Raw genomic sequence first — 12,510 nt, 5'->3', positions numbered from 1 at the left:
CTGTAAGCAAAAAAATAAAGATTCTCAAGTCCTAGTTTTTTTTTTTTTTAAACTTACCTCCCAGCTAATTGCTGAACATTCTGCTATGTATTTGGCAAAAGTAGAGAGTGAAAGGAACAGAAAATTATGGCATGGGAACAATTCAGTAAAATTTTCATCTGTGCTAGTGGCCCTTTTTGATTTCTTACAGCAGGCACAGTCTGCAGGCTGCTTCTGGGCTTGCCTGTGGGTAAGAAGCTCACATGACTCAGTGTTGACTGACAAAAATGGGCTTTTCCTGGCCCTCATGTAGAATTTTCCTTAAATTGGGCATGAGGATTGGTTGATCACCCTTTTCCTTAAAAAAGGGAAAATTTCATAATTTCAGTGTCAACCCATCCTGTTGTCTCCTAGTTCAAGAGTGATCTGCTTACTGTCTGTTATAAATTATTCTTGCTGTAATTTATGGATAATTTCATTGCCTCTTCCCAGTGGAAGCAGGTATCAGCCCACACACAGAACACTGTCATAGTCACAGGATGTTTTTCTTCTTCTACCTTTAAAACTATTTGTAAATATTTAACAAAGAGATCTTAACTGCCGTTATTACCCCGTATTCAGTAGCGCTTCTTTGACTGAGGGAACTGAGGCTTTCTCAAGAGACTCTTCTGGCATCCTAAACAACTAGCATTTGTGGTTAACATTATGGTAGCAGAAGCCTGAGTCATGAAAATGGTACTTAGAGATGGAAAAGACGTGTCAGTGTCGAGCCAGCTGTTCCTAGAACAGGATCTGAAGTTTCACATGCTGTCTGCAACATAGCTAAGATGATAAGAAATTGATCTGACAGAAAGCACTGCTCTGGTTTGTGTGTGAGCGTACCTGGATGCGCGTATTTTGTTATTTGTCCAAATAGTCTGTATTCTAAGTTTTGAAGTTTAGAAACATGACATGGAGAAAGACTGAAATAGAACATAATTTATCTCACTGACATACCACAGTTGCTTCTTACAAGAAACATGAAGAAATCTGGTGCTTAAAATATGACCCTTATCTTTCCTCTTCCATGTGGATGAATCATCTCAATAGCAATCAAAACAAGTTTGAAACCTGAGTTTTCATGTCAGGCTGCCTGTGTGTTGCTGCAGCCTCTTGCTGGTGGTGAGATCCTATAATGGGCTGCATATACATGTGTTTAGGAAACTTACACTCGTCACAGTGACTGCTATCAGTATGCTAAGGATATAGGAGGACCTAGGAAAGCTATGAGAAAGAAATGTATTGGAGAAAAAACAGGAAGATGAAGGGACTGGAACGAGGAAGGAAGAAGAAGAAGAGAGAAGGATCTGCCTTTGGGGAGGGTGTGTTACAATTAGGAGCAGGCCTTCTGCAGACAGATGTCTCATTTAAACCTGGACTTCCCAGTTACTAGCTGTGTGACTCTGAGTGAGGGAATGTGCCTCTCGTTTGCCTCAGATTTCTCGTAGGTAAAATGAGGACCATCAGTATTGCCTGCTAACTGGATTAATGCTCTTAATTGCAGCAGAATCTGGAACAAAACAAGGTCTGAGTATCAGCTATCCTTTATTATCATTAGAAATGCTTAGATCTGCACTGTCCAAGATGGTAGCCACTGGCCACAGATAGCTGTTCAGCGCCACTCCGAACTGAGATAGGCGGTTAAGTGTGAAATACACATGAAATTTCAAAGACAGTACAAAACAAAATGTATCAAATATTAATAAGTTTTATATCATGCAGATGTTGAAGTGATAATGATTTGGGGTATATTGGGTTAAATAAAATAGATGGTTAAATTAATTTAACTCTTTTTTAATGTGGCTACAAGGACATTTAAAATGATATAGATAGTTCACATTATGTTTCTGTTGGACAGCGCTGGTCTCTACACTTCCCTTAAATGGCAAGACCGGAGCAAGAAAATCAAATCCTAGATTTTACTGGCAAAAGGGAAACAGTGGGGCTATTGGGCTTCACAAGCATCAAAGGCAATCTATAAAGACAGAGATAACATGGCATGATTGAAAGAAGCCGCATCATGATGCGGCCTTCAGTTCGCATCCCATGAGCACAGCGCTGTGCACTATGAATTGGTTTTTTTAATGATTCCTATGCAAATGAGCAGCACAATTATGATATTTATGTAGTTGTTTAAAGTTCAGATGTTTCTGACGCAAATGTTTAATGTATTCCAGAGTTTTTTCAACTTGGTTATTTTTTCTTTTTTAACACTGTGAGCATGAAAATGTGCAGTTGGCCTGGGCCCGGGCCTGCCTCTGAGAGGCCACCCTAAATCCAAGCTTGATAGGCATTACAAAAATAGAATCTTGATGCCTAATAAATGCATGTGTTCTGAATTTTTATGTTCCATATTTTGTGTGGTCTGGAAAATATATTTGCTTTTAAAGCAACAACAGCAAAAGCACAAAATGGTGATGTCCGTGTGTTCTAAAAGGAAAGAAGGTACTGCCGAGTTTAGATACCCCAAGGTCATCTTGTCATTGCTGGGAGGAGGTGGGGGGCCCTGTCCACTGCACACAGGTTGCTCCCAGGAGTGTGCTGGAGGTGGGGGTTGGGATGGCCTCTCAGGGCACTCCAGATGGGACAGAATGTTTTTGGGGAGATTTGCTCTGGTTTTGACTAAGCTTGATTTAACTTTATCCTCCCTTTTCTTGCAGTGAAATATGAGGAATTATACTGCTTTTCATTCAACCCCATGCTGGATAAAGAAGAAAGAGAGCAAGGCTGGGTGCTGATTGATCTTAGTGAAGAATACAAGCGGATGGGCCTCCCTAATCATCACTGGCAGCTCAGCGATGTGAATAGAGACTACAGAGTGAGTGCGTGAAACCCAAACACTGAAGCCACATGAAATTAGGATTTCAGCTAGCTTAGCATACCTTTATTTTTTTATCTCCTTTAGGTTTTAGAGCTCTTTGTAGATATCCATGTGCGGATTTCCAGGTGTCTCTTGGTTAGTGCCAGCTGTATTTCCAACCTGGACCTAGAATTAAAACGTTTGAAGCAGAGAAGCATAGAGATCACCCCTTCTAGACCCTTCATCTCATGGTTGCAGAACTTGAAACCCAGAGAGGCCAGGGGGCAGCCCTTGTGGACAGGCAGTTGGTGGGAGAGCTGGCCAGGATCTCATTCTCCCATCAGGTCTTTTTATAGTGTAGTGAGTGATTAGTGGGCAAGTCAGGGAGACTCTGATGGCAGTTTGGCACCAGCTCCTCTGTGTGCTCACTGAACCCTTGCTTGGTACACAAGGTCAGCAAGAGGCTTCCCTAGAGTAATATGGCTACACTCACAGGAAGGAATACAGAGAGGCAGGGAAGCTACAGTGGCAGAATTAATCCTGTCTTCTCCTTAATGACAGGCTTACAGATCAGGGGTGGTTTCACTGTTAATTTTTAAGATATTTAAGTAACAAAAGTATTGTGAGAACATCCTAGAGAGTTTCCAAAAGGCAAAAAACAACAAAAAAAAAAAACAAAAAAAACCCCCACCATCCCATTTTCACAACATTCTTATGTTTTAAAATTTCCGGCCGGGCGCGGTGGCTCAAGCCTGTAATCCCAGCACTTTGGGAGGCCGAGACGGGCGGATCACGAGGTCAAGAGATCGAGACCATCCTGGCTAACACGGTGAAACCCCGTCTCTACTAAAAAAATACAAAAACTAGCCGGGTGAGGTGGCGGGCGCCTGTAGTCCCAGCTACTCGGGAGGCTGAGGCAGGAGAATGGCGTGAACCCGGGAGGCGGAGCTTGCAGTGAGCTGAGATCCGGCCACTGCACTCCAGCCCGGGCGACAGAGCAAGACTCCGTCTCAAAAAAAAAAAAAAATAAAATAAAATTTCCTTCAGTTGTTTTCTCTTCTGTATAGTTTGATAACTTTTTTCTTATGTAAGTAATGCATATTCGTTTATTAAAAATTGGAAAACATAGAGCAAAAGGATATTAAATCACCTAAAACTGCCATCATTCAGAGATAGCCACTGTTATTATATCTGGCCAATAGTCTTCTGGGATTTTAATGTATATATAGATTTTTTATGTATGCACACACAAACCTGGTTAAACATACGTAACAAAAATGGAATCATTACATGTGCCCTATATTCTGCTTTTCTTCACATACATATTGCGACATTTTTCTGTCAGTAATTATATTTTATAATATATTTAAAATACTGCATAGTATTATCTAAATATGGCTGTATCAACTAATATCTACCTGCGCTCTAATTTTTAGACATTTAGATTGTCATTACTTATTACTATTTTAAATAATGGAGAACATCCTGGTAACTATACCTTTGCCCATATTTTAATTTTTTAAAAGATAGAATTTTAATATAATTTTTATGTCAAAATACCTACACAAAGTTTTGTACCTATTGTCAAAAATAATTGTGGAAAGGTTGCACCAATTTCTATAAATTCTCAGTTGTGAATGCTTGATTCCTTATACCCTCACCAGCAAAGAGTTAAAGTTTTTAAGAATCTTTTGATACCTTGATGGTGGGATGAGTGATTTCTTATTTTAATTTAATCTTTGTATCTTGATTTCTTGAGTTGTAGCTTTTTATATATTGATTGACAATTTGTATTTTATCTCCTGATAAATGACCATTTCCAGTTGCATATTTTGAATTCTGATTATTTTCTTGACTTTGTTACAGGGATTTTCTTGCGGTTCTTTTTTTGTTGGTTTGTTTGTTTGTTTTTTTAAAGAAACAGGGTTTCACTCTGTTACCCAGGCTAGAGTACCGTACGGTATAGCTCACTGCAGTCTCAAACTCCAGATCCCAAGCAGTCCTCCTGAGTAGCTAAGATTACAGGCATCTGCTGCCATAATTGCTTACTTTTTCAAAAGTTTTATAGGAACAAGTTCTCCCTATGTTGCCCAGGCTGGTCTCGAATTCCTGGGCTCAAGCAATCCTTCTGCCTTGGCCTCCCAAAGTGCTATAATTGTAAGTGTGAGTCATCATGCCCGGTCTCATGAGGATTTGCTACATTGCTATATGGTACTTATAACAGTCAATGAAATGATTGTACAGTAGTCCATCAAATGAATGTACTGTAAGGTACTAAAGTATTTCTTTATTAATACGCATTTAGGCCAGGCATGGTGGCTCATGCCTGTAATCCCAACAATTTGTGAAGCCACAGCGAGAGGATTGCTTGAGCTCAGGAGTTTGAGACCAGCCTGGACAACATAGGGAAAACCTCATTCCCACAAAAACATTTAAAAAAATTAGCTAGGCATGGAGGTGTGCACCTGTAGTCCCAGCTACCTGGGAGGCCGAGGCTGGAGGATTGCTTGAGCCTGGGAGGTTGAGGCAGCAGTGAGCCATGATTGCGCCATGCACTCTAGCTTGGGCGACAAAATACTTTGTCTCAAATTTTTAAAAAAGGGCATTTAGATTATTACTTAGACTTTTTTTTTTTTGCCATGTGAATAATTCTTGATGTAATATCTTTATGCGTATAATTTCCCCCAATTTTAAATTATTTTATAAGAAAAATCTTTCCAGAATCTACCAAAAGGCATAAAGGGCCTAAATTGTTTTAAAAATTTCAGGCAGGTGGGACATTGATGTTTTAGTTTTTGATCAGTATTTGTTAGTTTCTAGTGCCTTATATTGCATTCAGAACACATGGCGTATGGAATTCATATTTGGGGAATGTTTTGAAGACTTATATCTTCATCAAACACAGTATTCTATTAATTTTTAATAAATATTTTGAGTCTGGAGAAAATGTGTATTCTCTATTTAGGCGTGAAATTTTCCTTTTATCTAAATTGAATTTCTTATTATTTTGGTCCCTTTGCTCAGTTGATTTCTGATAGAGGTATGTGAAAAAATTCCTGTTATGATTGTGATTGGACATTTTCTCCTTAAGTTCTAACATGTTTGCATTATATATTTTAAAGTTACATGGTTTAGTACGTAATGATTAAGGACATCTTAGTGTGTTCTTTATGTCAATTTCACATATCCCCTTTTCCTGTGAATTATTTAAACTTTTAATTCTATTTTTTTTTTTTTTTTGAGACGAAGTCTGGCTCTGTCGCCCAAGCTGGAGTGCAGTGGCGCGATCCTGGCTCACTGCAAGCTCCGCCTCCCGGGTTCACGCCATTCTCCTGCCCCAGCCTCCCGAGTAGCTGGGACTACAGGCGCCCGCCACCGCGCCCGGCTCATTTTTTTTTTTTGTATTTTTAGTAGAGACGGGGTTTCACTGTGGTCTCGATCTCCTGACCTTGTGATCCGCCCGCCTCGGCCTCCCAAAGTGCTGGGATTACAGGCGTGAGCCACCGCGCCCGGCCTTTTTTTTTTTTTTTTGAGACGGAGTCTCGCTCTGTCGCCCAGGCTGGAGTGCAGTGGCGCAATCTCAGCTCACTGCAAGCTCCTCCTCCCAGGTTCATGCCATTCTCCTGCCTCAGCCTCCCGAGTAGCTGGGACTACAGGCGCCCACTGCCATGCCCGGCTAATTTTTTGTATTTTTAGTAGAGACGGGGTTTCACCATGTTAGCCAGGATGATCTTCATCTCCTGACCTCGTGATCCGCCTGCCTCGGCCTCCCAAAGTGCTAGGAATACAGGTGTGAGCCACCGTGCTGGCATTTAATTCTATTTTATATGATTATATTTCCACTGTTTCTTTTTCTTTATCAGAATTTGCTTGGTGGAGCTTTGTTTAACCCCTTCTTTTTAACCTTCCTATGTAAATGTTTTATCTTTTAAAGCTTAGTTTGGTTAGATTGTTTTTTACTCAACCTGAAAATCTTTTTTTGTGGTGAAATACTATCTGTGATATTGTTCTAGATATCATGTATTGTGTGTTCTGTCAATTATGCTTTTTCCTTTTTCATGTCTATCACTGGATGGTGTTTCCCTGTATTTGCTTATAATTATTTCAGAAGTATATATCGTATTGCTTTTCCTCCACTGTGTATCTTTCATTTAGAAAAAAAGTTACTTAAATCATCCCACAAAGTAGAGAAGGAAAAAGAGAAAAAAAGTTATTTATTATGGCACACTTATGACACACACAGGACTTTGAAGAATAATGGAATGAATGCTTGGGACCTGTGTGCTGTGTAAGACTGAACATCGCCAGTGCTAGTTAATTTCCCAGATGTTCCTTCCAAATTGTCTCTCGCTCCAGCATCAATGTCTGCAATTTGGCATTGCCATTCCCTTGCTTTTATTATAGCATTTCTACATTTCTAAATATAGGAAGTCCTCAATGTCAGCAGGTTCTTGGAAACTGTGACTTTGAGTGAAACGATGTACAGCAGATCCTCAAATAACATCATTTTGCTCGACATCATTTTGTGATATCTATGAGGGAAGAAAAGGTGTTGTTTTATGTTCTTTTGCTTAAAGTTGCAATTGCCAACAGCCTATGGGCATTGTTGAGCAAGGACTTACTGTAGTAGTATGCGGTATTGTTTTGCATGTTTTTATACTGTCTGTACTTGGTCTGCATATGCTGTATAGAGTTCTCTGAAACTTGGCTTTTCACTCAACATGGTAACATTTGTATTTGTGATCCATTTCATTTGACAAATATGTACATAGTTACTACATGCCAGGTGCTGTTCTAAAAACTTGATAAATATTAGCAAATATTAATTCTATGGATAGTATTATTATTATTTCTACTTTACAAATGGAGAAAGTATGACAGAGAGATTAAGTAATTGCCTAAGGCACAGAGAGATTAATAACTGTTGATACCGACAGCTCTGATTCCTTCATTCTTCACTAGTGGGTTGTATTCCATTTCATAAATATACCACAGTTTTAAAAATTACTCATCCTTCTCTCTTTCTTTTTTTCTTTTATTTGGTGTATTTTGTTGTCATGAATAAAGCTGTTAAGTGGCTGTATATGTCTTGTACTATATTGTGTTTCTACTTAGGAGTAGAGTTTATGAGGTAAAGAGTATATAGATTTGAATTTTACTAGATTCTGGAAAATTCTTTCCTAAAGTGTTTGCATGGACATACTGACCTGCTTGCAAGATATGAGTTCTCATTACTCCACAGACTCCCCAACAGTTGGTAGTGATGTGATATTCGCTGGTAGTCTTCTTTGTTGACCCCACATTGCACTTCTGAGAATTTACTCTATGGATTTAATAGCATACACACACACTGATACCCAAGGTTATTTTATTTTATTTTGTTTTGTTTTGTTTAGTTTTATTGAGACAGGGCCTCACTCTGTTGCCCAAGCTAGAGTACAGTAGGGCGATCTCAGCTCACTGTAACCTCTGCCTCCTGGGTTCAAGCAGTTTTCCTGCCTCAGCCTCCCAAGTAGCTGGGATTACAGACACCCACCACCACAACCGGCTAATGTTTGTATTATTATTATTATTTGTAGAGATGGGGTTTCACCATGTTGGCCAGGTTGGTCTTGAACTCCTGACCTTAAGTGATCTGCCTGCCTCTGCCTCCCAAAATGTTGGGATTACAGGCGAGCCACCATGCCTGGCCCCCAAGGTTATTTTTTTGAAGCATTGTTTGTAATAGCAAATATTAGAAGAAACCCAAATATCTTTAATGGGAGTCAGCTAAATAATTTTTGCTCTATCCATGTGATTAAGTTAGTGTATAACCATTAAAGGAAATGTGGAAGATTCCTATGTGCTGATAAAGACTGCTAAAATACATTGCTAGGTTAGAAAAAGCAAGGCACAATATGGTGAATATAGTATAATACCTTTTGGCTTAACAAAGGAGGGAGAATAATAACACGTTTGCCCAAAAGTGATAACCTAGACTGGTGTTGGTAATGGAGTGGATAGGACACTAGGATGAAAGTGGGATTTTTTCTTCTTCAGCGCCACTGGATGCGATTTGGCATTGTTGTTCCTTTGCTTTTATTTATAGCATTTTATGCACCTTTTTGTATTGTTTCATTTATATAACCATGTGGATTTTCTTTTTTTATTATTTTTTATTTTTTGAGACGGAGTCTCGCTCTGTCACCCAGGCTGGAGTGCAGTGGCCGGATCTCAGCTCACTGCAAGCTCCTCCTCTCGGGTTCACGCCATTCTCCTGCCTCAGCCTCCCGAGTAGCTGGGACTACACGCAACCGCCACTTCGCCCGGCTAGTTTTTTGTATTTTTTAGTAGAGACGGGGTTTCACCGTGTTAGCCAGGATGGTCTTGATCTCCTGACCTCGTGATCCGCCCGTCTCGGCCTCCCAAAGTGCTGGGATTACAGGCTTGAGCCACTGCGCCCGGCCTGTTTCATTTATATAACCATGTGGATTTATTAACTGATCTTAACTTTGAGCCAAACTGATTTGTATGAATTGGATCTTAATGTGGTTTTTGCACTGACCTGATCAGCTAGGGAGGTTGAGCTTGTGTTTCTTGGCCATTCATGTTGACTCTTCTGTGAATTATCTACTCACATTTTTGCTCTTTTTTTTCTGTAAGATTATTTGTCTTTTTCTTGTTGATTTGTAGTTCTTTCTATAATGTAGCCAATAATTTGTTATAATTTATAGCTCTTGCAGATATCATCTCTCAGGAGATTCTGATACACCGTTCCAGTGTCTTCAGAAGTTTTGAGTTGTCAGTCTTTCTTACTATGTTTTGTTTTTTAGCATACTGTTTTTTTTTTTTTTAATCCTGGTCGGTTTGCTAAACTTTGTCCCAATTCGACACTGTATAAATCCTACAATTACATTTTTACCAATTGTGATTATTATGGCTTTATAATCTTGATATCTTAAAAGTCAGTTCCTTTGACATAATTCCTCAGGATATCTTGAATTTATAGATTATTTGGGCCAGAATGGACACTTTCATGATGCTGAATCTTCTTCATAATTACACTTAAATTTAACAACCATAGCATTAATCATTATAAAGTATCGGGCTCATGTAATCAGACTAATTTGTTCGCATACTAAAGCTAACTTTTGCAGTGAATTTTTAGCCTTGAAATGAAAGAAAGGAAAATCCAAGTTGAGTAAAGAAAATTGGATACCCTTTTTGTTAATATGACACATCCTTGGGCAAGGAAGAAAATGAGGCTGAACCACATCTTGTGGAATAACGTCTCCTTGGAAATACAGGTTCTTCCTATTTTTGATGAGATTTCCTTGTAGAATTAGGGCATAAACATGACTCATATTCAGTCACTGAAGTCCCACATTGCACAGACTGCAAAACACGAGTTACTCAGCTTTTCTTTTCGGAAGCAACACACAGCAAAACAAAACTAACAAGGAACAAACTGTTTTGAAGCAGAAAAGGTAAAATCCTGCGGGATTTTCTGATTTTGCAATTATCACTGAAATGGGGGGAAGATGATGTACCCTGATTTGTCACTAACTTAGCAAGAGAATGAAAGTTGTCTTATTTCAGAAAATTTTTGACTGATAATCCGTGGAGAGAGAGAGATCCAAATCCATTCCTTTTGCTTTTGACCTCATGGCTGAGAAAATGTTTACTTTTTCCTCCCTTATTTTACAAGTTATTTATTTCTTCTCACAAATCCTTTGAGGTTGGTGGGTCAAGAAGTGTCATTTGATGGAAAAGAAACAATTGCCCACGGTGGAAATAGCAGCAGACGCAGAATACAAAACTTAGATTCTAGAACCAATTCTGCTGTTTTCTTTAAGTGTGGCCTTGGGCAGGCTAATTATTATTATTATCTGTATCATCTTACTACCATTGCTATTTATGAGACACTTTCTTATGGTAGTCTAAGTCTCTAAGCTCAGATTTCTTTTTATACCTAACCCTTGAAATGGTCTTTATTTAAATAAAGTAATTGGTATTCATTGCTAAGTTAAAGTTTTAATCTAACTATCTTGGAATAAAATATAAAATACAACCCAAACCAGTGATTTTATTAAAGCTCATTTATTTCAGTTATCCACAGCTGTATTTTATGTATTGTGCATTATTTTGTTTTGTTCACATAGACGTCATTTTATCCTGTTCATAACCTCCTCCTTCTCCCTATTCATCATAAATTCCTTGAAATAAATTTTAGCACTGAAATGTTTAAGAAGATTTTCTGCATAGATATCTCTCAGTTTCTGACAACTCTTACCCCAAAGCTCTCAGTCGAGTGATTGGTCCTTGGAGGTCTGAGTGAAAATTTTGGTTTGCATCTTAGATGGCTAGTATCCTGCAATGATACTGGCGGATTCTATCCAGGTTAACAAAGATCGGCTGTCCTGGGCATGTGAAATCTTCAAGGCCAAAAACTCTTATTCATTTCTGCCCTTGCAACTAAGAGTAATGCCTGGCATATAATAAGAACTCAGTAAAAGCTTGTCGAATAAGTGAAAGAATTACCAAAAGATTCCTCTTGCCAGGACAGCACCAAGGGATGTGGGCACTCCAGGAAGGTCAGTTAATTTAGTGGAGCACAAAGAAAATCGGTTTGCTTATTCATTTTAAAAAATGGTAAAATGATTAACTTACTAATCCACTTTCATTAACTATGGCAGAGTCCATGTGAAGAAAATTCAGGAGAAAAACATTTTCCATTCCTCTGAACTTCTCATATTCTCTCCGAATTTTGTCAGGTCATTTTCCAAACCAGACAAAATCTTGAGAGGCATACTGAGGTGTTTGAAAATTAGTGACATATGTTGCATCATTGTGTGCATTATTTATTGTCAGAATTTTGACTACAACTCTGTGAGCTTGTTGCAAAAATGACAGCAGTCAATGCTAAGATTGTTTTACTTTTTCCATTGTGATTAAAAAATGCATAACATAAAGTTTGCCATCTTAGTCATTTTTAAGGTATAGTTTAGGAGTGTTAAGTATATTGACATTGTTGTACTATAGATCTCTGGAACTTTTCATCTCCAGAACTGAAACTCTGTACCCATTAAACAACTCCCCATTCCCACCTCCCACAGCCCCTGGCAACCATCATTCTACTTCTTGTTTCTATGAATTTGACTACTTTAGATTCCTCTATAAGTGGAGTCATACAGTATTTTCTCTTTGTGACAGGCTTATGTCACTTAATATCCTCAAGGTTCATCTGTGCTAATGCACATAATAGGATTTCCTTCCTTTTTAGGGCTGAATAGTATTTCATTGTATTGACATACCACATTTTGCTTATCCGTTCATCACTTGATGGACATTTGGGTTGCTTCCACCTCTTGGCTCTGAACAATGCTCTGTGAACATGGTTGTGCAAATATTTCCTTGAGATTCTGCTTTCAAGTCTTTTGGACATACATCCAGAACTGGGATTGCTGGATCATGTAGGAATTGTATTTTTCAATTTCTGAAGAGCCTCTGTACTGTTTTCCATAGTGGCTGCATAATTTTACATCCCCACCCGCAGTGCACTAGGGTTTCATTTTATCTGCATGCTCACCAATACTTGTGTTATTATGTTTTCATTCTTTCATTTTTTAATAGTGGCCATCCTAACAACTGTGAGTTAATATCTCGTTGTGGTTTTGATTTTGATTTCCCTAAGATAAGCAATTTACTAATAG

At 38.6% G+C, this 12,510-nt stretch overlaps 1 protein-coding gene across 2 annotated transcripts in view; it reads left to right on the top strand.

The window, feature by feature from the left end:
- Nucleotides 1-12,510, top strand: part of MTMR7 (myotubularin related protein 7) — a 114,658-nt gene that overhangs the window by 47,953 nt on the left and 54,195 nt on the right. For both annotated transcript variants that reach the window (XM_021942024.2, XM_021942023.2), the window contains exon 4: nucleotides 2,679-2,836. In XM_021942024.2, the coding sequence (XP_021797716.1) occupies nucleotides 2,679-2,836 (158 nt within the window). The remainder of the gene's footprint in view (nucleotides 1-2,678; nucleotides 2,837-12,510) is intronic.

Source organism: Papio anubis, chromosome 8 (assembly GCF_008728515.1).
Source record: "Papio anubis isolate 15944 chromosome 8, Panubis1.0, whole genome shotgun sequence".
Taxonomy (NCBI): Eukaryota; Metazoa; Chordata; class Mammalia; order Primates; family Cercopithecidae; genus Papio; species Papio anubis.
The sequence above is the reverse complement of the archived record's forward strand: the minus strand, read 5'-3'. Positions and strand labels throughout refer to the sequence as shown.